At 44.8% G+C, this 26,965-nt stretch overlaps 1 protein-coding gene and 1 pseudogene across 1 annotated transcript; one reads left to right on the forward strand and one right to left on the reverse strand.

Annotated features, from left to right (window-relative positions):
* Window positions 1-772: 772 nt before the first annotated feature.
* LOC147983344 (uncharacterized) lies at window positions 773-1,630 on the forward strand. The gene is made up of 3 exons (XM_087540699.1): window positions 773-872; window positions 992-1,455; window positions 1,568-1,630. Exons 1-3 carry the CDS (start codon window positions 773-775, stop codon window positions 1,628-1,630), a joined length of 627 nt encoding a protein of 208 aa, XP_087396825.1.
* Window positions 1,631-2,616: 986 nt separating this feature from the next.
* Window positions 2,617-26,965, reverse strand: LOC147983345 (scarecrow-like protein 3; annotated as a pseudogene).

Genomic DNA, 26,965 nt, shown 5'->3' on the forward strand with positions numbered 1-26,965 from the left:
ATTATTAGCTTAGATTTAATAAGATGTTTGCACATATTTCACAAACTGTTCAAGTAATTTTCAAAACTGGTCCAGGCACTCAGAAAAACGTTCATGAAATTTTAGTAACTTTTCGCACATCCTCAATAAATGTTCATTGCATTTAATATAATCTTCATACATTTCTCAAAATGCTCATGCCATTTTAAAAAATGTTCACATGTTAAAAAGAGTGTCCATGAATATTGTACTCCTTCAATCGACAATAATATGTGATTGAGTGCTGACTACGTTGCAACTCCCAGACCTGTCAACGGAAGGAGGTAAAAAGGGCCGACGAAGAGTTAATAATTCAGAGAAAAATATGGTCACAAAGGCCCATGAATGTTGTACTCCTGTGGCGCCCTATCCCGACCAACTGGCCCAAATATTGGAACGGAGCCCTAGGTCCGACCGAGATTGTAAAATCACTGGTGTAGTACTACTAGGGTATTCAAATTTGGATCGAGGTCATGCAGCCAATCCCCATTCCATTCCCGTCGCGCTTTCCCCTGCCACCGCTCTGACCTCTCCTCACATCACGCCGTCGGCCGGCTCTCTGACGGTCTGACCTCTCCTTCCACGCCATGCACATCCTCATCGACCACATCCTCCGGCATCCACTGCCTCCCTGCTCCACCGGCGTCCTCCCTCTCCCTGGAGATTTCGAGTCCGCCACCTCCTCCAGTGCCGGCGCGTCAACATCAGCACCCTCCCCAAAGTCATCCAACGCCAGATCGTCTCCAAGCTCACCATGAAGGAGGCCGGTCGCACCACCGTCATGTCATATAGCTGGAGATACATCTGGCCATCCTCCACCCCGCTCGACCTCGACGCCAACAGCCTGATCCCCGGTCTCCTCGGTCATCGGCTTGCCCTTTCCGATCCGTCTACCTCAACAGCAAGGGTCATCTGACAAAAGACGTCAAAGCTCAGGGAGTGGATCAGGGCGCTTGCTAGCAAACGCGTGCAGGATCTGGTACTGGTCCCTTGGCTTCATCACTCTTACTGAAGAGATCCTGCAGGCTGCAGTGCACCACCCTCATGCGTCTCTATGTCACCGTGTGCAACTTCCCGTACACCGGCCTGCGCCCTGCCGCCGACGTCCCGTTTCCCGAGCTGCTGGATCTCGGCCTGTGCTCCGTCGGTTTATGCGAGGTAGACTTGGACCGTGTGCTCGCCGGTAGCCCCAAGCTGGAGAAGCTCGCTTTCGTCCTCGTTAGTCCCAGACTGAGATGCGTGTTGTTCTGGCGCCGTTCCTCACATCAGCTCGTCGTGCTGGACGCGCCAAGCCTTGAGCACGTCATACTTTCGGAGGAGGACGCATACAACAATACCCCCACCAAGATCAAGATTGGAAGTGCTCCGCTGCTTCGGGCTATTGGCTACATCAACCCCACATTGCATGTGCTTCAGATTGGGGACGAACTAATCATGGTACGTATTCTCAAATTTCAAATGGATTGTTTATAATTCTGTCCATGATGCTATATGCCTTCTTGCGCCCTGCTTGTTTACTGTCCAATTTTTTATTTATTTTCCTGATCAGAAAATGCACAAAATCACACATGCACTACAGGAAAATCCTGTTTTCCCCTATGTTTGCCCATAAGCCGAGGGCTTTTTTTCGGGTACTCGGCTTATGTTCCTCTAAGCCGAGTCTAGAAAAAAAAAACACCCGGCAAATTCAATGGACTTGGCTTATGGCCATCTATAAGCCGAGTGTTGCAAAAAAAACTCTCGGCTTATAGGGATAGCACGGTATCTATTGGAAAAAGCACCTGGCTTATAGCGTGCACTCGGCAAAAGATATCAGCCGTGTGTCTACAATGGAGGCGGCTGCCGGTGCCTTCACGGAACAGCCTATAAGCTCTGTGGCCAATGTTGGCACTCGGCTTACAGGGTCTAAAAGAGGTCTCCGAGGAGTTTAGCTTTCATTTATTTGTCCTAAACAGTTGGGATAAAGGAAATTTTATCCATTTACTTGCACTTTGTTCCTCTAAACCAAAGGGATGTATACTGCCACAAAAAGGAATTTTATATTCTTCTATCATACTAAGTTGGAAGACAGTAGAGAAGTCGTCGTGCTAAGGTCCCATAGGAAGAGGTTATGATTTCTTCTCGCATGTGTACGTTTGTCCTTGCGAGAATGCACACACAGAGAGAGAGAGAGCTAGAGGGGAGAGAGGGAGAGAGAGGGAGATGGAGGAAGATAGAGAGAGAGTCGAACATTCTGTGGTTATTGATTTGCTATCATACTAGTACCTCGTACTTTCAACTTTTAATTGTGGCATAAGATGAAACAACAACTAGGAGTACAATAACAAGAACAACTCAAAATGTCTTGAAAGTTTCAAAGATAACCAAAACATCTTGAATGTTTCAAAAATAAAAAAATGTCTTGAACGTTTTGCAACTTCTATTTGTGGCACAAGATGAAACAACAGCTATCGCACAGTAGGATAACAACAACAACTCCAAAATGATAACAAGAAGTTCGGGCAATCAACTAAAATCATTTTCATCAAATGCATGAAATTATTGCAATGAAATGATAAATATGCAAATATCACATGTCACAATATCTAGTGATCCTCGTCACACCCCACGCCAGGTCGGGACAGAGAACAACAGGATGTCGCGCCAGTGGATGAAGGAGCACATATCCTTCTCACTGGAAACCCTGTACTCCCTGCTGCAGCCGGTCACCATCTAACCCAGCATGACTGTTTGTACCATTGCGTCGGCGCTCATCACGCGAATCCGGCGGCCTTCATCCGCTCCACCCACTTTACCATCCGATCGTGGCGCTCCCGGCGTTGCACGCCATCACAGACAACAATATTCCTGATCTCTTGCAGGAGCAGGCACCATTCCACGTCCGACCGCTCCATTGCCGACACGCGTGCAGGTACGCTCTCCTCCAAGGCATCAGATAGGGCCCTGTAGTAGTTGAGCGCATTGTCGAACCGGCCCATGAACTTGCCGTTGTGGTCGGCCTCCTGCTCTGTCACCACCATGAGCTTCGGCGATAGCTCCGCTAGGTCTCGGAGGAGCACGTCGGCCTTCATCATGGTAGCATGGGCCTGCGCTTTTCCTTTCCTGTCATGAGGACGAGCAACCACTTCTACAAACTCATCGGCGAGCAGATGGTGGAGCTGTAGTGTGGAGGCGATGACCAGTGCTTCACTGATCCTGAAACTGAGGGGCTCGATGCTGAGCAGTTGATTGATGTGGAGTTTCACCAAGTGGAACTGGAAGCCGATGTGCAGGCTCTTGGCTTCCCGGGCGACGAGCGCACCGGTGACGAACAGGAACTTGTCCTCCTCGTTGACAATGGTCAGACAAAGGATTTGGTTATGTGTGCCCGCTCTCGGATGCTTGGCAAAGAGGTGGAGGAGCAGAAGCCACTGGGCAGTGTCAGCGCCGCTGAGATCGACAACATCGAGCAGGTCATTCCTCTCCATCCGAGCTGCATCGATGGTGGCGTAGTTCGCCGTGGTCCCGATGAGGTGGAGAAACGGGCACATCTTGGCGAAGTAGCGGCGCACTGCGGCGGCCACCGGTGCATGGGTATTCTTGTGCGCCTGGAGGGCGCGGCACACGCCCTGCCATGGCTGGACCACGCGCAGCGCTAGAGCGTCAGCGAACGATGCCAGATTGCTACATATCCTCTCCAGCCCCTTCTTTATCAGCTCCTTGTCCCCTTTGCCGAACGTGGCGGTACAGGAATATAGAAGTGTGATAAGGTCTATCGTGCGCTGTGCAGGTTTCATCGGGGATGCGGTAGTAGGCGCCGCTGCCAACCTCACCTCCGGCACGAGGAATCTTGTATTGCCGTTGATGCTGGAGTACGAATGTCTAGTTGAGTCCGTTTCCAAGATCCACCGACAACGATGTCCTTAGAGGTGGGTTCACTGATACACTGGTGTGCCAGTTTGATGTTTAACGAACGCTAGGAATAAATTCTTGATTTGACAATTTTTTTATACTTAAAGTTAGGCAATGGGGGATAAGGTGATTTAGGATAATCATATATTTCTTCGGTTTAAAAGTACTAGTCATCAACCCATGGGTCGGACGGGTTAGCAATAAAAAAAAGGAAAATATACATCTAACTAAAGTGTAAATGACATGTTCAAAAAAAGTGTAAATAACATTGGTGTTACTAATGTTTCTTAACAAGAATACAAAAAGAAACACTTTCTACATATTATTATACAAACATATGAATGTCTCTACTACTTATCCATAGGAAGGGATAGCTATATTTTTTCACCAAGTTCTTTACTGGGGGTAACGTCGACTAAGATACAGAAGAAAATGAGTTGAATGACATCGGATGTCGAAAAAACCTTACCAACCTCTGAAGTACAATACTGTATACATGATGACTCGATCACAAACAACTGTTAGTCAGTCAAAGAATAATGTGGTGGACTGAGAAACCTTAGGCCATGTGAAAATCAACTTGCATGTTAATTCAAGAAAAAAAACATAGTTGCGATCATGAATGAACGATGTGGGACATCTAATCAGAATGGGAGCAACTGAAAAAACTTAAGAACCCCACCTTCTTAAACATGGCTGAAGTAGTCGATAAAATGTTTTCCATTAACAGGTGAAGCAAATAATTGCATGAACCACTTAACAAAAGGGTCATTATGTGGAATAACTTACATGTGGCTAATTAATGTGTAAATAACATGGCTGGCTAACAACCTTCTGAAAAGAACCAACACATACATCTTACACATTTGACATAAGAATAGTTTACTGATTTTAGACCCACTGACATTCATATATTTCTCTGGCAACAGGAATACAAATTGAGATCCATCGATAGAGGAATCATTTTCATGCCTATAGAAATTGAGCCTCAAGTCAGATCTGCAAGATCAAACTTATTTTTACTGTGGTTAGTTATTTCACCACACTAAACTGTTTATGAAATTAAATTTACCATACACACTTCGTTGATGTACTGCCATAAAATTCCAGGGTTATTGTACATGACCTCTAGAGCAACATTAGGGAGAAAACTATAATTATTGAGCCTATAAATTCACAGTTATTGATTCTTTTTTCCTTTTAGAAGGGAAATTTCGTAATTATAAATATTGAGCCTATAAATGAACACATTTAACAGTAATCCTAATGCCATACTACTGTTTTCTCACAAATAAAAAAGGAGATATTTTTTCTATATATACACATGGAATATATACAGTTGATAGTCTCTCGTTTTAGTGAAATCGAATAAAAGCACAATAGTTATCAGTTGATAGTCTCATCGGCAATTTAAATTGAACATGATTATCGCTAATTACTCTAATTATTTTATTCAAGAATTACTATTATTGAAATTTTACTGAGGTGGTCATAGTTATTGATTCTTTTTTTGCTTTTAGAAGGGATTTTTTTGATAATTGTGTATGTTGGTCCTATACATGAACGCACGTCAACCTAATAGTAATGCCATACTACTGCTTTCAAAAAAAATAGAAAAGGAACTAATTTTTCTGTTTATACACCTAGAAAGCTTATACGTAAGCAAAGATACTATGCATCTTTGTGGATATTAATTTTATTCTGCACTCCTCACAATATCAAAATGCCAAAAAAAAATCAGAACCATGGCGAGTAATAATAACTTGGGAAATTTGAGAACTCATTCTCGGTAGAATATATTTAAAACTCCAGGCAAGTTAACGGAAATAACAGCAGGACTAATACTTAACCAAATATTCTACGACAAGCAGACCAACTTCTACTCGAAGAAGGAAAATCACCTACAATAATCGTTACCCTCCTATTGTTCTTATGTGTATTTGGCATGAACTTCTATATAGAACAACGATGGAACCGACGGTGTTATTGTTTGAACATTTGCCTCTGGAATATCGATGCGCATACAAATTAAAGCCTTCTGAAGTCTTTTGTTTTTCTGCATGTAACTCATGAATTAAGAGCAGCAGCGTTCATAATCAACACATTTACTTGGGCATTCAGCACGCTTGCTGACGTTAACACCTAATGGTGATGCTTTTTTTTACTAATGATTGAACACCAATCTCTCCCGTGAAAATTCACAACGCCGGTGCAACATCAAGGAAATTATGGTGCATGCACAGATTATCCCCACGTTGAAGTTGCTTTTGCCACTACAACATATAGCAGATGGCTCTTGAACAATCCCTACAGGGAACCAAGAAACACTAAAAGCTACAAGGAAACCACACATAGCAATCCAACAACTATTAAGAGGGAGATAACCCTGACACGCTCAAATAATATATATTGTAATTAATCATCTGAAGTAGAGATTAAGTTCTGGACCTGGAAAAAAGAAAGATTTCTTTGAAGTGGTCTGGTTGTTGGTAGTGATGTTTTTTTCGATGTTGTATGCCGGGCAATGGTGGGGAAAACTGGAGACCAAATCTTGGGTAGCACGTGTGTTATGTGATCTTCCTTACTGTAGAAACATTGGCTGCTAGGTCTTGGTAGGTTGCATTCCGTATCACATGTGAAACACGGGCTAACCCAGGTATGCCACCAGCTAGTTCTGATGGGGCAATCCCTACCCAGTACTGCTGTGTGGCTACACACTGGTCCAGATGGTATTAGCTCACTGTGCACCACAGATTGTAATGACTCCTTTTAATTAATGAAAGGTCCCATTCGCGAAACCAAACAAAAAAATCAGTCGAAGGAAGTGTCAGTGAGCAGAGAACGTGCCGCTAGATGAGATGGTCGGTACAAAAAAGTGGACGCATGCATGGGGAAGATGAAACAACAACCTCTAGGTGAAACCATCATGGAGAGATTAGGGCATGATAATTGAAATAGATGAAGGGGTGGCTGTGGGAAAGATCTTCGCTGCTCATTTTCTCTTCTTTGCAAATTATTTTTCTTTTTGAGAGATAACAGACTATACATGAATCTGTAAGGCTCTGCTTGGCTTTTTCTTCCCTTTTGCGACTTCTTTTTCTTATCTGGGAGATCGCAGCCTGTAGAGACTCATAAGGCTGTGCGTGTTTTTTTTCTTTTTTTCTTTGAGTCCTTTGGTTCTGTGAGATCACAGTCTATAGATGAGCCCCATTAGGAACAAGTGTTGAGGTGGGACAAAGGGCAATGCCTTCCTGAGATACTTCATCCAATGATTGTAGATAACTAGTAGAGATATCGAATGGATAATTTTGATTGTTTTTCTAGGATTAGCGTGAACCTCCAATGGTGCTTCAATTTCGTAAATATAAGATATAACATGGACTAAATATAACATGGAGAGATGTTATCAACGACTCTTCATGATACCTTCTTCATATGATACATGAATTCCCTGGATGTGGATGCCTAAAAGGCAGGGAAACTGTTTGGTTTTAAAATTTATTTTCCCTTGGATTATATCAGTGTATTTTAGGTAATATATGCTCATATTTTTTATGTAATCTTAGAAACATTATTAGCTCAGTTTTCATAAGACGTTTGCATGTATTTCTAAAACTATTCATGTAATTTCCAAAAACGGTTCACACATTTAGGAAAATGTTTAACTTTCCGCGCATCCTCAATAAATGTTCATAACATTTAATGTAATCTTGATACATTTCTCAAAGTGTTCATGACATTTGGAAAATGTTCACATGTTAAAAAAAGTATCCATGAAATTTCTAACAATGTTCATGAGTTAATTTTGGGTACAAAGACTAGATCGCCGGACTTCATCATTGATCGCATCCTCTACCTCTTCTCTGCTCCACTTGGGACAACAAGCATCACTGGAGTTCGTCTTTATCTATGTTGTGGTTCGTCAAAGCAGGACTATAGAAGAGAATGGATTCCTCCGTGGAGGAGTTCTACAACTCAAGGGTGATCCTCCTACTGAAGAAAGAAAATATATTAGACTCACGATACAAGGTAACTGGTATTACTGTCGCACTGACACACTTTATGTACACTATGATCCAAAGTTTCTCCGCTCCTAATCTCTCTACTCTAGGAAACCACTTATATTTTAAGTATTCTAATTGATGTTCTTTATTTTTAATTAGTTATTATTCCCGCTGCCACAACAAATACATTTTACCACTCTGGTATATTACTTCACGGGACAATAATATCATCTGCAGATTCTCAAACAGTTAGTTCACACAAGCCATTTTGTGTGTGACTGAGAAGCTGCTCATACTCTCATCCGCCCTTCGTTGGGACGATAACTATTGGGATACTTACAGAAATGTGCTACAATACCTTATGTGTCTTGCAGGCCCTCAAACATTTTCTGGCGCCATTGCCGGGGAGCTAAGCGCATAGCACCTGTCGAATATCAAGTACCCAGGCATTGCCATTATTTTCTAGTTCGCTTATTAGACCTATGCCTGATTTCTTTAATAACTTTTTGTGCCTAAAATGATACCTATACTTCATACCAATTGCCTTTGCCAGATGTTATCTATGACTCTTCATGGTAACTTCTTCATATGATAAGTGAATTCCCTGGATGTGGATGCCTTGGTTTTAAATTTAACTTTCCCTCGGTTTATATCAGTATATTTTGGGTAATATACACTCATATTGTTGATGTAATTTTAGAAACGTTTGCATTATTAGCTCAGTTTTAATGAGATGTTTGCACGTATTTTTTAAAATTATTCATGTAATTTGCAAAAATGGTCCACGCATTTAGAAAAATATTCATGAAAGTTAATAACTTTTCCCACACCCTCAAGAAATGTTCATTACATTTAATATAATATTCATGCATTTGTCAAAGTGTTCATGACATTTAAAAAATGTTCACATGTTAAATAGAGTATGCATGACATTTCTACAAATGTTCATTGATTAATTTTGGGTACAAAGACTAGATTGATGGACTTCATCATTGACCACATCCTCTATCTCTTCTCTGCTCCACCTGGGCCAACAAGCATCACTAGAGTTCGTCTCCACCCGCCTTCCTGATGAGATCCCACAATGTACCAAGGACTGTTTAGTAAGTTATTATTCCATGGTTAACATAATGCGTGTTGTCCAATTTAAGAGCCCAGACAACATTATCTAAACACCTACGTAGGTAACACATAGTGTTTAGTGAATCTGTAACCTCCAGGTGATAGGTGGAGATATCTACAAGGAACAAAGACACCGTGAGATAATGGTGATCCAGAGAACTTAATGCATGATTCCGGTTTAACAACATTAATCGTGGAGACAACCACATTATAGATTCGTCAAAGCATGACTATAATAGAAAATGAAATCCTACATGGAGTTCTACAACTCAAGGGTGATCGTCCTACTGAACAAATAAAATACATAAGGCTCACGATAAAAGGTAATTGGTATTACCGTCACACTGGCACACTTGATGTACACCATGATCCAAAGTTTCTCCACTCCTAATGTTTCTACTCCAGGAAACCACTTATATTTTCGGTATTCTAATTTATGTTCTTTACATTTAAGTAGTTATTGTCATCGTTGCCACTCTCTGATATTTTCTTCGAAGGACAAGGTTGAACAAAGATATAATATACTACCTTATTCTAATATAACTAGATGGAAGGCTTGTGCACATAAATTCATGATTAAATTTTTCACTTTATCCAAGATAGCAAAACTCTGAAAAGAGCTAACATCTTTTTCTCAAAAACAAAGAGAGAGTTTAGACTAAGCTTGGGGGAGATACTCTAAACTTTTGAATCCCTATCCTAATCACGGTTTTGCTGAATATGTTATACCCCACTTGTTTGATGATGGAATAGACAATGAATCTAAATCCATTCTTCATATGAGTGTAGAAGGAACATTTCTCTCTTTGAGCTTGAAACACAAAAAGCTTTGATAGAAAAGATTGTTGGGGAAAGTTGCATGAAAATCAAAAAAAATTCCTATGAATCACAGAAGATCTAATCTAGGAGATGTATAACTACGATAGGGGAGTGTGTCTACATACCCTTGTAGATAGAAAGCGTTAGCGTCATAATGCGGTTGATGTAATCGTACTCTTCACGATCCAATCTGATCTAGTGCTGAATGGACGACACCTCCGAGTTTAGCACACGTACGGCTCAGCGGTGTCCTCTCTTTCTTTATCCAGCAAGCAAGGGAGAGGAGGTAGATGAGATATGAACCAACACGGTGGCTTGGTGGTGGTAATGTCAGCGGAACACCGATAGGACTTCGCCAAGCGTTGACGGATCGAGGTCGAGGCTTATCAGGAGAGAGACGAGGCTTCGGTTTGGTGTGTCGAGGCCTTGCACCCCCTCCCCACTATATATAGGGGTGTGGGAGGGCTGGGGGCGCAGCCCTAGCCCCTCCCCCAAGAAGGGGAGGCGTCCAAGGGAGGAAACTTGCCACCCAAGGCAAGTGGACTCCCTTCCACTTAGGGTTTCTCCTTCCCAGCCACATGGGCCTTGTAGGGGCTGGTTCCCTTGGCCCATTAAGGCTGGTGCGCCCCCACTACATCCCATGCTACTGTATGGGACGTGGTGGAACCCTACAAGGACTTCTAGACCCCTCCAGAACTTTCTGGAACCTTCCGGTGACTTCCCGGTGCAATACTGAAAAAACCGGAGTTTTTCCCGGAACCCTGACCACAACTTTCCATATATAAATATTTACCTCCGGACCATTCCGGAGCTCCTCGCGATGACCAGATCCCATCCAAGGCTCGGAACAACCTTCGGATTTTCCACTATTAATATCTCAATACTACCTAGCTCTACCAAACGTTAAGCGTGCGACCCTACGGGTTCGAGAATCATTTAGACATGACCGAGACTCCTCTCTAGTCAATAACCAATAGCGGGACCTAGATGACAATATTGGTTCCCACATATTCCACGAAGATCTTTATCAGTTGAACCATGATGTCAAGGATTCAGTTAATCCCGTATACAATTCCCTTTGTCCGGCGATATGTTACTTGCCCGAGATTCGATCGTCGGTATCTCCATACCTAGTTCAATCTCGTTACTGGCAAGTCTCTTTACTCGTTCAGTAATACAAGATCCCGTGACTAAACTCATTATTCACATGCTTGCAAGATTCTTGTGATGTAGTATTACCGAGAGGGCCCGAGATATATCTCCGTCACACGGAGCGACAAATCACAGTCTCGATCCATGCCAACCAAACAAACACCTTTAGAGATACCTTTAGAGCACCTTTATGATCACCCAGTTAAGAAGTGATGTTTGGATACACACTAAATATTCCTCCGGTGTCAGGGAGATTCACGATCTCATAGTCTAAGGAACAGATACTTGACATGATGAAAGTTGGAGTAAATAACTAAATGATCTGATGCTAAGCTTACGGTTGGGTCTGTCCATCACAGCATTCTCCTAATGATGTGATCTCGTTATCAAATGACAACTCATGTCTATTGTTAGGAAACCTTAACCATCTTTGATCAACGAGCTAGTCTAGTTGAGGCGTACAACAGACACGGTGTAGTTTATGTATTCACACATGTATTAAGTTTCTAGTCAATACAACTCTAGCATGAATTATAAACAATTATCATGAACTGGGAAATATGATAATAACAAATTTATTATTGCCTCTAGGGCATATTACCAACAAAAATCATGATTGCTAAGGAGCAACGGAATACCGATGATCCTACTAAGTTCATAGCAAACGTTCCCATGTTGAAGATATGGAGGAATTTTGAAAGGTATCCCAAGAAAAAGGTGAACCTGTTGAGCAAGTTAAACAAGAAAAAGTAGATATCTTTAGTATCAACCAGCAAGAGGACGAGCTCAGTGAGGCAATGAATAAATTCAAACATCACCAAGAAGGTTTTAATAGAGACCCGAGGCAGTGTATTTATCAGAATGAAAAGGTTATGTCTTACCTCTCTAGAGAATTAGATGAAAAATCTAGACACACATTCTAGCATGATAGAAACCAATGCTCACAAACTCCTAAAGTACAATCTTTCATTCTTGCCAACTTGATAAAAATAATCTCTTTTGTTTGAATGGAGTTGGCACGCAAATTGGTAAAACAATGCAGGACCCGAAAGGACCTCAATGGTACGAGAAAGAACAAGAGTAAAGAAAAGAGATAGTCAACGCCAAACCCAGAAGGATGAAGACATCATTACAACTGATGATGATCGAGAAGAACCTATTCATAAAATGCACAAAATAATGAAGAGGATGGGGAGAATAATAAAGAAGTTTGATTCATTCGCAGAAACCATCGATGGAATAATGAAAAGGAGGTTGCCCTAGGACCTGATAAAGCTAAAGAAATAGCAGTAGAAAACAAGAGCAAGCCTCCATTTCCAAGAAGTACTAAAGATAGACAAGTCACACAAGACAAGATTAAAGATAGAGGTAAGGAGAAAGAAAAATAAAAAGGTAAAAACTCTTCCTTATCCGAAGCCAGTTAGACCACCTTTAAATAATGAACTATTTGCTTCTTTCTTAAAAGATATTATTAGAATTCTTATGTTTCTTTCCATGTCACTAACATATTGAAAATTCCTACATTTGCAAAGTTTATGAGAGATATTATTAACAATAACAGATCATGAATTTAGAAGAACGGGTGGCAATGATAACGAGTTATCCCTTTGATGGGAAAATATCGGCAGAGCTAGGAGATCCAGGTATACCGACAATATCTTATTCTATGGGTAACATTGATATTCATAATGCTCTTTGTGACATCAGAACATGGGTAAGCATTATGCCTTTGACACTTTATAAAAGGTTGAATTGAGGAGAATGTGTCCCGACAGCTATAACATTGCAGCTGAATAAAACGTCTACTAAGATGTCAATAGGAGTAGCCGAAGACGTGCTCTTGAGATTGGATAGACACATTATTCCTATAGATGTTACTATTCTTGATATGTCTGAAGATGAAAAATTATCTATTATTCTTGGGATACCATTTTTAAATACCGTAGGTGCAACTTTGGATTGTGCCGAGGGTAAGGTGACTTTCAGAATTTACAATGAAGGGATAGTGGAAAAGTGCGTTCCACCTCAGAACATAATTTGTGCGGTTAGTGAGAAGGAACATAGGCCACCTCGGTTCTGTGTTTGGTATGAAGGTATGAGGTCGAGCTTAGCAACCTAAAAACCTGTGCTTAATGGGAGGCAACCCATCATCTAAATAAAAAATTGAGTTTTGATCTTTGTAGAAACTCTCCATGTTGAACTTTGTTTCTGCGGAAGAAAGATATCAGAAGAAATAAATCATAAAAAGGAGGAGAGGATAAAAAGGAGTCCATTTAGTGAAAGGATGGGCTCAAACAGCCTATCGTCTTGAGCGTGTCATACTGTGGGAGGAACATATACAACATTGCCCCCCTCCCGTCCCCCAAGATCAAATTGGTTGTGCTCCGATGCTTCAGGATATTGGCTGCCTCAACCCAAAATTGCATGTGCTCCAGATTGGGGACGAACTAATCATTTTAAGTATTATCATATTTCAGCTGGATTTTTAATTTTGTCCAAGCTTCTATATGTCTGCTTGAATCGTGCTTGTTTACTGTCTAGGATATATTTTTCATCAAGAATCCAAAACCTTGGATGACAGTGATCAGTAGCTATCGAGAATATCAAGTACCTAGGCGTTGCCATTGTTTTCTAGTTAACTTATTAGACATATGATTGATTTGTGTAATAAACTTTTGTACCTAAGATGCTGCCTACACTGCATACAAATTTTTCTTTGCCAGATGTTATCTAGGACTCTTCATGATACCTTGTTCATACGGTAAGTGAATTCGCTGGATGTGGACCCTAAAAGACAGGGCAGCTGTGTGGTTTTAAAATTTATTTTCCATAGGTTTATATCAGTGTATTTTGGGTAATATATATGCACATATTTTTTAGTAATCTTAGATACATTTTTAGCTCTGTTTTAATAAGAAGTTTGCATGTATTTCTATAATTATTCATGTAATTTGCAAAATGGTTCACGCGTTTAGAAAAATGTTCATGAAAGTTAATAACTTTCCGCACATCCTCAATACATGTTCATTACATTTAATATAACATTCATACATTTCTCAAAGTGTTCATGACATTTAGAAAATGTTCACATGTTAAAAGAAGTATCCATGAAATTTCTAACAATGTTCATGAGTTAATTTTGGGTACAAAGACCAGATCGATGGACATCATCATTGACCACATCCTCTATGTCTTCTCTGCTCCACCTGGGCCAGCAAGCATCACTTGAGTTCGTCTTTATCTATCTTCCTAATGAGATCCCACAAATTACATATGATAGTTTAGTAAGTTACTATTCTATGGTGAACATAATGCGCGTTGTACAATTTATGGGCCAAGACAACATGCCATATTGTTTAGTGAATCCATAACCTCTTGGTGATTGGTGGTCATATCTACAAGGAACGAAGACACCATGAGATAAATGTGATCCAGAGAGCTTAATGCATGATTCCGGTTTAACAACCTTAATCGTGGAGATGACCATCTTGTGGCATCACCAAAGCAGGACCATAGAAGAGAATGGAATCCATGTGGAGTTCTAGAACTCAAGGGTGATCCTCTTATTGAACAAACAAAATATATTAGACTCACGATACGAGGTAACTGGCATTACTGTCACACTGGCACACTTGATGTACAACATGATCCAGTCTCCCCGCTCCTAATCTCTCTACTCTAGGAAACCATTTTTATTTTAAGTATTCTAATTTATGTTCTTTATTTTTAAGTTATTATTCTCGCTGCCACAAGCAATACCTTGTACCACTCTGGTATATTTTTTCATGTCACAATAATACCATCTGCAGATTCTCAAATTGTTAATTTACACAAGAGCTGTGACAACTTGTGTGTGACCGAAACGCCGCTCATACTCTCATTTGCCCTTCGTTGGGACGATAACTATTGGGATACTTACACGATTGTGCTACAATACCTCATGTGTCTTGCAGGCCATCAAGCATTTTCTGGCACCGTTAATTGCCAGGGAGCTAAGCGCATAGTATATGTTTAATAAGTGATTCACAGGTGTTGTTATTGTAGATGTTTCATTTCTCTGAGAGAGGCGCTGCTTGTTATAGTAGAAGTTGTCTACAATCTTACATTGTGCATTTTCCGCGGGTGCTACAAGCTTCATTAACAGAACAAACAAACAAAATCAAACTACTAAGCTGAACACTTTGTTTGCATAGATGTCGATTACTCCAAATAAAGAGAAGACTCTAAGGGAGTATTGTGCTCTGTATATGGGCTCAAGATCTCCTCCGAGTATTCGAGTTACTGTGAACAAATCAATTAAGTGAAAAGGCGTGCCTTTATAGGAGATAAAGAATAGGAGCCTGAAGCACATCTGATGTTGTTTGACGCTTTGTGCGGTACTTATAAAATTAAAGATGTGCGTAGAGAACTTATCTTGATATGACCCCTCTAATACTTTGAGAAGGACAAGGTTGAATAATGATAAAGGAGACTACCTTATAGTAACATAACTAGTTGGAAAGCTTGTGCACAAAAATTCATGATTAAAAATTTCTCTTTCTCCAAGATAGCAAAACTCTGAAAAGAGCTAACCTTTTCTTCTCAAAAACTAATAGAGAGCTTAGACTAAGCTTGCAAGAGATACTCTAAACTTTTGAATCTCTATCCTATATAACCATGATTTTGCAGAATATGTCATACTCCACTTGTTTTATCATGGAATAGACGATGAATCTAAATCCATTCTTGATATGAGTGTAGGAGGAAAATTTATGTCTTCACCTTGGAAGCAGGAAAAGCTTTGATCGAAAAGATCATGACTACTAAGAAGCAATAGAATACTAATAATCCTACTAAATTCACATGAAATTTTCATGTCGAAGATATGGAGAAATTCCAAAAGGTAACCAAACAAAAAGGTAAACCTATTGAGCAAGTTAAACAAGAAAAAGTCGATCTCTTTAGTATCTATCACCAGGATGACGAGCTAAGTGAGGCGTGGAATAAATTCAAACATCACCAAGAAGGTTTTGCATATTCGAATCTCCGAAATCTTTAGACAATAATATGTGATTTTGATTGCTGAATTTTTTAGCAATGATAGGGGCCGAGCAATGATTGAATGCCGACTTGTCAGGAAGGAGGTAAAAAGGCCAACAAAGAGTTAAGAACTTAGAGAAAAAAATATATAAAGGTGAAAAGGCCCATGTATATTGCACTCCAGCGGCGTCCTGCCATGACCAGCGGCCCTAATTTTGGAACCAAACCCTAGCTTTGACAATCATCGGGAGAGAGAGTGTAAACTCACTGTTGGAGGTCACGCAACCAACCCCAATCCAGTGCTCGGACGCAACTCTCTGACCTCTCTTTGCCCACTCACGCCATCACTCTGACCTCTCCTTTGTTGACACCATGGATGTCCTCATTGACCGTATTCTATGCTGCCTCCTTGTTCCACCTGGGGCAATCACCACCACCGGCGTCCTCCCTATATATCCCAGGAGATGTCAAGTCCGCCACCTACTCCAGCGGCCGGCGCGTCAACATCAGCGCCCTCCCCAAAGTCATCCAACGCCAGATTGTCTCCAAGCTCCCCATGAAGGAGGCCAGTCGCATCACTGTCCTGTCCTCTAGCTGGAGATTCATCGGGCCCTCTTCAACTTCCGAAGTTTTGTAGTGGAACATGGGTGGGTGAGGGAGTCCTAGATTAGGGGGTCTCCGGACAGCCGGACTATATTCTTTGGCCGGATTGTTAGACTATGAAGATACAAGATTGAAGACTTCGTCTCGTGTCCGGATGGGACTCTACTTGGCGTGGAAGGCAAGCTAGGCAATACGGATATGTATATCTCCTCCTTTGTAACCGACCTTGTGTAACCCTAACCCTCTCCAGTGTCTATATAAATCGGAGGGTTTTAGTCCGTAGGACAACATACAATCATACCATAGGCTAGCTTTTAGGGTTTAGCCTCTCCGATCTCGTGGTAGATCAACTCTTGTAATACCCATATCATCAAGAATAAATCAAGCAGGACGTAGGGTTTTACCTCCATCAAGAGGGCCCGAACCTGGGTAAAACATCGTGTTCCCTGCCTCCTGTTACCATCCGTCTTAGACGCACAGTTCGGGACCCCCTACCCGAGATCCGCCGGTTTTGACACCGACATTGGTGCTTTCATTGAGAGTTCCTCTGTGTCGTCGCCGTTAGGCTTGATGGCTCCTTCTATCATCGATAGCGATGCGGTCTAGGGTGAGACTTTTCACCCCGGACAGATCTTTGTGTTCAGCGGCTTCGCACTGCGGGCCAACTCGCTTGGCCATCTGGAGCAGATCGAAAGCTACGCCCCTGGCCATCGGGTCAGGTTTGGAAGCTTACATTACACAGCCGATATCCGCGGAGACTTGATCTTTGACGGATTCGAGCCCCTGCCTTGTGCGCCATGCGGCCACGATGAGTATGATTTAGCTCTACCATCGGACCGTATTCAGGAGATCGCACCGGCAGCCGCTCCGAGCCTCAACTCGGAGCCAGTTGCGCCATCTATGGACGGGTGGATATACCCCATCACGGAGGCCGTATCCTCAGCGGCGATCGAGCCGAATATCGACCTTACCCTTCACGAGAGCCGTGTTGCCAAACTGCCGGATCCTTTCCTGGCCACGGACTCCAAACTGCCTGCGCCCGTGACTATCAAATCCGACTGGGCGCTAATCATGGAGTTCACCTCCACAGATATCTTTCAGCACTCGTCCTTCGGCGACATACTGAATTCATTAAAGTCTCTCTCCTTGTCAGGAGAGTCCTGGCCAAACTATGTCCGGCAGGATTGGGATGCGGATGACGAAGAAATTCACCGCCCACCCACCACCCACTTAGTAGCCACTGTCGATGACCTAATCGACATGCTCGACTTCAACTCCGAAGATATCGACGGTATGGACGACGATGCAGGAGACGAACAGGAACCACTGCCCACAGGGCACTGGACGCCCTCTTCATCACATGACGTATACATGGTGGACAAACCAAAAGAAAACGACAACGAGGAACGGAAGGACGCATCGAAGGGTTGTCCCCTCGAGAAGCAGTCAAAGCGGCGGCGTAAGCGCCGCTCCAAATCCCGCCTCGGCAGAAACAACGATCATATAGACCCAGCGTTAGAGCAGGGTGAACCATCGCCGGACAAGGGCACCACGGAGAATCAAACCGAACAACCCGACTCTGTCAAAGATAATAGTTCAGACGACATCACACCGGACAGACACCCGGAGCAACAGAATGCCCATCAAAGGCTTGTTGCCACCGCGAGGAGTCTAAAAAAGCAGAAGCAAAGGCTCAAGGCTGCGCAAGACACACTCAGAATCAGATGGAGTAATGTACTCAACACAGCAGCGAAGTACGGCGGTAATCGCCCCACCAAGAGCTACCCGAAGCGGAAGTTGCTACCCGAATTTGATGAGGAGACCTTAGATCCCCCGCAACCAAAAATTAAAACGGCCATCTGGCCGGATAGACGACCTCACGGCCAACATAGAGCGGCAAACCACGCCGCACATAAGCCAATACGCGATCCACGCGAGGGCTCGCATCAAAAGGACGGCGCACCCAGATCCATCTATGGACCACGCAAGCGCGCTACAGCATACGATGCAACACAACAAACATCCGAACAACGCGGTACACCTAGATACAGGGGTGCCGCACACCCCCTATGTTTCACCGACGAGGTGCTAGACCATGAATTTCCAGAGGGATTCAAACCCGTAAACATAGAGGCATACGACGGAACAACAGACCCTGGGGTCTGGATTGAGGACTATATCCTCCATATCCATATGGCTCGAGGAGATGATCTCCACGCCATTAAGTATTTACCCCTCAAACTCAAAGGGCCAGCTCGGCACTGGCTTAAAAGCCTCCCCGAAGGCTCCATTGGAAGCTGGGAAGAGCTCGAAGACGCTTTTCGGGCAAATTTTCAAGGGACGGATGCGGATGATTTAAGTCATATAACTCAACAGTCCGGAGAGTCAGTCCGAAAGCTTTGGAACATGTTTCTTACTAAAAAGAACCAAATAGTCGACTGTCCGGACGCCGAAGCCTTGGCAGCCTTTAAACACAGCGTCCGAGATGAATGGCTTGCCAGACACCTCGGCCAAGAAAAGCCGAGAACAATGGCAGCATTAACAAGCCTCATGACCCTCTTTTGCGCGGGCGAGGACAGCTGGCTAGCCCGATGCAGCACCAGCGACCTAAGTACATCCGAAGTTAGAGATGGAAACGGGAAATCACGACGCAGCAAAAATAATAAGCGCCGGAATAAAGAAGACAACCCGAAGAGCACGGCGGTAAACGCCGGATTCAGAAGCTCTCAACCAGGTCAGAAAAAGCCACCCTCTAAAGGCGCCAGAGATGAACTGTCCAGCCTAAACAAAATTCTGGACCAAATATGTCAGATCCATAGCACCCCCGATAAACCTGCAAATCATACCCACAGAGAATGTTGTGTCTTCAAGCAGTCCGGCAAGCTCAACGCCGAACACAAGGGGCAGGATACACCAAGCGAAGACGAGGATGAGCCTCGCAAGCAAAGCACTGGGGAACAGAAGAAATTTCCACCAGAAGTCAAAACAGTAAACGTGTTACACGTGATAAAGGGGAGAAACAAAGCGGCACTCCTAGATAAATATGCCCAAGGGCCTACCACCGCGGAGTTCTGCCACTGGCCGTCTCAACCGATCACCTTCGATCATCAGGATTACTCGGCAAGTATCCGGCGCGCAGGATGGGCTGCCTTGGTATTAGATCCAATAATTGACGGATACCACTTCACACGAGTCCTGATGGACAGTGGTAGCAGTCTAAACCTGATATATCAGGACACAATCCGCAAAATGGGGATATACCCAACGAAAATTTGCCACAACAATACTACCTTTAAAGGAGTAACGCCAGGCCCAGGGGCTCATTGCACGGGCTCCCCGCTACTAGAGGTTATATTCGGCTTCCCCGATAACTTCCGTAGCGAAAATTTAACCTTCCACATTGCTCCGTTCCAAAGTGGCTATCAAGCACTATTTGGACGCGAAGCTTTCGCTCGCTTTAATGCAATACCGCATTACGCTTCCCTCACGCTTAAGATGTCCGGTCCACATGGCATCATCACAGTAAATGGAAATATTGAGCGATCCCTGTGCGTCGAAGAGAGTGCGGCTGCCTTGGCAGCCGCACACTAAAACGGCCTCACCAACTAAAGCACTCGATAGGTCATCAAGACTACGGACACAGTTAGACGAGTCCGACGCAGCTATATGTACTTCATACAGGTTTGATGGCCAGACCCCTATTACAAATACAAGGGGCTCAACGCGCGCAGACAAGTGGCAATTCTTACTCATCTTGAATTGTACATGGTTCCTTTAAACCTACCTTTTTGCACGACAACTTTTCACCTAAGTTCCTCTCTTTTACAAATGACCATCGTGCTACACCCGTCCAGGATACGGCACAATGGAGACACAGGCGCAGACGTGCAGCAGGGAACCGTTCTAAGGATTCTTTTTAGATTAAGACCCCGCGTCAACCTTTTTTACTATCTCTTGTTGATACACATCCCTCGGATTCTCAGTACCATTGAGAAGGATGCTGACGTCTTGGCATGTGGCCATGTCAGAACAATGCACGTACCTGGACACCAGGGGCTTCTTACAGAGGGCATTGTTTAGGCCCGGTTTACACCATAAAGACCGAATACCTTAGGGAGTGTTCGGCGTCGCGAGTTTGGCCTTATATGCATCAGCTCCGAATCATGTCTTTAGTCAAATGTTGGGTTTGCCCGGCTCCTGTGTTTTGTTGCCTTACGTTCCGCTCTATCGGCTAAGGCGGCACCAGGAGAACTACTGCGATTGTGCCCCGGTTCATCCGGACAAGCACCTCAGTAGAGAAAGCCGAAAATTGACTGTCATGATATAGCGTGAGACTGGTCAACCACTCGATGACCTATCAGAATGTTAGAATTCCTCCGCCTTAACGAAGGGTCGTTTCCCGGCCGGGAAAGTACGCACCCCGAATTCGGATGAGTGCGGAGCCACCAGGGGCTATATAGTAGCCCCACTGTCAAACTCCTATGGCTAAGTGAAAGTGTTAAAGCATTATAGTCCGGTTGCCTAGTTCGCTGCGCCATCACCTCCTTATTAGGACCAAGACATTGGATTAAGTGTGAATACGCATCTTCTGCGAACACCCCCGCATTATATGCGTGGGGGCTGAAGCCGACGACTGCAATCTTTCAGGTTATACACATGCATACATAAACGGCCGCACAGAAGGCATCACAATACTTTCGGGCACACGTATAAATACAACCTTGATAAATTCAATAAAAAACATTGTTTTTACAATGGGAATACATGTTATTCAAGCATAATATTCTTCGAGCACTGGGCCTCTATCAAACGAGCACCCTCAAGAACTTCTTCAAAATAGTGCTCGGCAGCCACTCGGCCTATGGCCGAACCCTGCACCGCGAGAGTAGCAGCATCCATCTCCGCCCAGTATGCTTTGACACGGGCAAGGGCCATCCGCGAGCCTTCTATGCACGCCGACCTCTTCATCGCATTGATGCGCGGCACCGCACCAAGGAACTGCTGCACTAAGCTGAAATAGCTATTCGGCTTCGGCTTTTCAGGCCACAGATGATCTACGACGGACCTCATGGCAAGTCCGGACAACCTATTGAGTTCGGCCCATTCAGCTAGCCGATCGGTCAATGGAAGCGGACGCTCTGGCACGTTGAACTGCGACCAGAACAGCTTGTCCACTTCCCGATCTATTTGATCTCGGAAGTATTCAGCCGCATCGACAGCGCTCGCCGCCAAGTCCAGATATGCGTCCGCCGAACTCCACAGCCGATCCAGAGGGGCATACCGCGGATCTCCGAGCTTCCTCCGCAGCAAAAAGGGCTTCCTAGCCACAATATCACAGGCTTCACGCAGTTCCTCCTTCTTCGCTCTCATGGCAGAACGGGTGTCTTTGGTCGCCATCATGGCCTTTTCAAGGTCCGTCGCCTTGGCTCGATTTTCTTCTTTAAGGAACTGGCAATGGTCGGCAGTGTCTTTTAACTTTGCAGCCATCTTGGCCATTTTCTCTTTGCTCTCGCAATGCGCGGCCTTCTCGGCTTTCAACTCTTCGGCCGCCTTCAAAGCAGCCGCATTACTACTCCTTGCTTGTTCTTTGGCTCGGGCAAGTTCTGCCCGAAGGGTTTCCACGGTGGCAGCTCCATCTGCAGTCACAACATATTAAATATATTGGCATCACGCTGCTCTTCCTATGTGACATTCACCAGAAAACATCACTTACCCTGTGCCTCGTCAAGCCGCTTGTTAAACAAGCTCGATGTCGGCATCTGCCGCATCCAGTTGCCGCTTTAGTTCGGCAAACTCATTAGCCCGGCTAGCCACCGGAGCTTCCACCACCTGCACATAAAAGCGGTATGGTTATTACCTGGGACTATGATCCTCTGTTTGCCGCCGTTCTCGGCGACAACCAGAGTCTTAGGGGCTACTACCTACACAGGGCACACCTAAAAATGTGCGGTACTATCACAAATGTATATCATTTTACGTACCTCAAAGCCCATTAGGAGACTCATAAAGGCGTCATGCAACCCGCTTTCGGCAGACGAAATCCTTTCCATCACCGTGCCCATCAACATATGGTGTTCTTCTGAGATGGTCGCTCGCTTCAGCAGATCCCTCAGTGCGTCCGACCGCATACCAGACGGCGCCGGAATCTTTTGTTTGCCCTCTTCAAGGGCCGGATATTGGGGACTTCGGGTGACCATAGGATTATCTTCTGGCCTCACCGGACCCGGGGAGGCCCTCCGTGACGACACCTCAAGGTCGCCCGCTTCTTGAGCGGGGGAGTCCGGGGGAGGCGTTTCGCTCTCCATCATCTCCGGAAGAAGATCCCCTGAAGACGAGCTCTGTTGAGAAGGGCTAAGATCCGAACTGCAAGATAAACGCTTCGGTTATTTTCCTCGGAAGTAAGGTATAATATCTTTACTATTAAGCATTTTTTATCACTTACCGCTCGTTAGAGGGCTGATCCCCGCGCGGACTTTGTGTGGCAAGAGCACCCTCCGAGGCAGGACCCTCTGGTGGAGACTTCTTCTCCCGTTTGGAAGCCTTGGTTTCCGGATCTTCAGAGGCAGTCCTCTTCCTTCCCCGGAGCGAGAGAATGTTAGAATCTTCCCCTTGGTTATCCTCCTTCACGGAAGCGCTTATTCCCTCGGTTGGAATTGGTAGCGGTGGGGGGCCGCTTTCGCCCTCATTATCCCCCCTTTATCTTCCTTTGAGGTCTCCGGGCAAGGTGCTAGCTCGAGCATCTTTTCCAGTACCGGATGGTCCAAACCCTCAGGAAGGGGGGCCGAACACCGAATCATCTTCGCCTTTGTTAGCCAGTCCTGGTCAAAGAGCGATTTCTTAGAATGACGTCACGATAAATGAAAGACGGTGTGTTCGGCTAGAGGATTACTTACTTGGTCGACGGTGCGGTTGCTGCTCAGGCCCACGTCCTCGGTAGTATCCGGACACTCTATTTGGGGTCCGAAGAATGATTTATACATCTCCTCGTGCATCAGGCCAAGGAAATTCTGAATAGTGCGCGGTCCTTCTGGTTTGAACTCCCACATGCGGAGGGGCCGGCGTTTGCAAGGCTGGACTCGACGAACCAGCATGACTTGCACCACCGTAACCAGACTGAAATATCCTTCGAAGAGATCTTGAATGCGGCTCTGCAGTATAGGCACGTCCTTGGCTGGACCCCAGCTCAGCCCTCTGCTAATCCATGACATCAGTTGTGGTGGAGGGCCCGAGCGGAAAGCAGGGGCAGCCACCCACTTGGCACTTCTGGGAGCTGTGATGTAAAACCACTCCCGTTGCCATAATCCGGACACCTCTGGAAAGGAACCCTTTGGCCATGGAGCTCCAGCGATCTTGCTTATTAATGCGCCTCCGCACGCTACATGCTGCCCCTCGACCATCTTCGACTTCACGTCAAAGGTCTTGAGCCACATGCCGAAGTGAGGGGTAATGCGGAGGAAGGCCTCACATACGACAATAAATGCCGAGATGTGGAGAAAGGAGTCCGGGGCTAGATCGTGGAAATCTAGCCCGTAATAGAACATCAAACCCCTAACGAAGGGATCCAGAGTGAGGCCTAGACCTCGGAGGAAGTGGGAGATGAACACAACGTTCTCGTTGGGTTCGGGAGTAGGGACGACCTGCCCTCGGGCAGGCAGCCGATGCGAAACCTCGGCAGTCAGGTATCTGGCCTCCCTCAACTTCTTGATATCCTCTTCCGTAACGGAGGAGGGCATCCACCGGCCTTGAAGGCTATATTCGGACATGATTGAAGGTCCGAAGCACCTGACCTGGGCTTTGGGTGTTAGAACTCGAGGCGGGGGAAGGATTCGATTGAGCACGGGAGGGAAAAAAAGTAAAAGCCTTGTCCCTTTATAAAGAGGGTGAATATCAAGCGTCCTCCTAGTGGCCATTTGGGACTTGCCTAAAATCTAGGAGTCCTAGGCATGATTGGGTTACCCATGACCGTATTGATGAGAATCCCATAATTAGGGGAACACGATCTCTGCTTTGACAAGACGTGTCAAGAAACTGCCTCGCGTTATGAGCGGGGCTAGTCAAAGGAAACGGTTCGAATAATCACCAGACTATGGCATAATGTTATATTGCCAAAACGTGTTGGCAGATTAGATTTGTGGAAATATTATTCTCTCTACAGTGGTATGTGGAAATTATTTTGCAGGGTCGGACACTATCCTTGTATCCAAATTCTTCCGTGATGTATTCGGAGGAGGAACCCGCCTTGCAATGCCGAAGACAACACTGCGCGCCGGACTCATCGTCATTGAAGCCTGGTTCAGGGGCTACTGAGGGAGTCCTGGATTAGGGGGTCTCTGGACAGCCGGACTATATCCTTTGGCCGGACTGTTAGACTATGAAGATATAAGATTGAAGACTTCGTCTCGTGTCCGGATGGGACTCTACTTGGCGTGGAAGGCAAGCTAGGCAATACGGATATGTATATCTCCTCCTTTGTAACCGACCTTGTGTAACCCTAACCCTCTCCGGTGTCTATATAAACCGGAGGGTTTTAGTCCGTAGGACAACATACAATCATACCATAGGCTAGCTTTTAAGGTTTAGCCTCTCCGATCTCGTGGTAGATCAACTCTTGTAATACCCATATCATCAAGAATAAATCAAGAAGGACGTAGGGTTTTACCTCCATCAAGAGGGCCCGAACCTGGGTAAAACATCGTGTTCCCTGCCTCCTATTACCATCCGCCTTAGACGCACAGTTCGGGACCCCCTACCCGAGATCCGCCGGTTTTGACACCGACAGTGGGCCTTGGGCTCTCAACATCCAAAAACTGGCTTAGTGACAATCATCAACAATTAGAGACGTTGATGACAGTGAAAACCGATGATCTTGCCTCTATGGCTAGATCAAGAATTGTTGACACACACGTTTTGTGACCTTGCTAAAGGTGTTGGCTCGAAGCTCGCTTCAGGAATGAAACTCTCATGTTTGACCTTTTCTTGAACTTGTCAATATTTGTGCACGTGCCATGATCCCTTCTCTTGAAGGCTTTGTCTATAGGAGGGCGTGGACGCCTCCTACGATGTAGGTGTCGACCCAGACTCTTTGGATGATGTTGGGCCATGAGTGAAAGAAGATCCCTTTTACTTCTACTACCATGGTGGTTGCACCGTGATGTGGGTGGTTAGTGGTGTCTCGGGCATGGATGTTAGGGCGGCGGTCCTGAGTGGCGGTCCGAGTGGTGGGCTCTCCGGCGGGCACCATGGTGGCGGTGATGGCTTTCCCTCTTAGTCATGTGGACGACGGAAGTTGGGGCGGAGGGTGGCCCTGGCATGCTCTCTGTTTCAGTAAGTGGCGATGCCTCGACCCAGATCTGGAGATATGTTCTCGTCACACTTGTTCTTGGGACCTCGAGGTGGCTCGGGGGAGCGACCAAGCGAAATCGTGGAGCTTAGGTGTAATAGGGCATTGCGTGGCTTTGTACTCATATCTTCCTGTGTTATCTTTTGGTAGCGTAGTCCATTGGGTTGTTGCTTAGCCTAGGATCGGCTTTGTAAGGGAGCAACCTCATTACCTTTTATTTTTCAGCTGTGTACTCTATTCGGTCGTTGCTTTATAGATAAAGCAGGACAAAAGTCTATTTCGAGAGTATTTATTATTTAAGCCGGTTCGCTTGACATCAACGCTAGCTTGTCTTTGTTTAGTATAGTAGAATAATCATTAACAGTATGTGATTGTGTGCGTAACACATGTGATTTTGTGCATCAAGGGACGCAAAGGCTGCACGCACTATCCTCCTTTAAAAAAATATAAGACAATATCTGTATTTGCATATTTGAGTCTCCCAAATCTGTAGACGCTGTAGTTCCTTTAGGAGACCATGCCTTTGGATAAACTATATTCCATCCTTTCTTACGGCTTGTGTAATGAAGGAATGTAACCCCGCTGCTTAAATCATAAAGCTCTTGAATTCCAAAAAAAAAATCTGTAGACAATGTCTCTAGCGAGTGTCGCAACTCCAAGACATGTCAACGGGAGGTAAAAAAGGCCTAAAACGACAAAGCATTATGAATTTAAAGAAAAATATATAAAAAGTCAAAAGCCCAGGTATCTTGTACTCATGCGGCTCCCGACCAAACCGGCCCAAATGTCGGAATGGAGCCCTAGGTCTGACAGAGAGTGTAAATTTACTGGTGCAAGACTACTAGGGTATCCAAATTTGGATCGCTGCCAACTACCAATCCATTCCCGTCTCTCTTTCCCCGGCCGCCGCTTTGACCTCTCCTGACGCTCACGCCGTCGGCCGGCTCTCTGACCCCCCCTTGACCTCTCCCTCGATCCACGCCACTGACCTCTTCAT

This window comes from Triticum urartu, chromosome 2A, assembly GCF_056163025.1.
Source record: "Triticum urartu cultivar PI428250 chromosome 2A, HENAU_Tu73, whole genome shotgun sequence".
Lineage (NCBI taxonomy): Eukaryota > Viridiplantae > Streptophyta > Magnoliopsida > Poales > Poaceae > Triticum > Triticum urartu.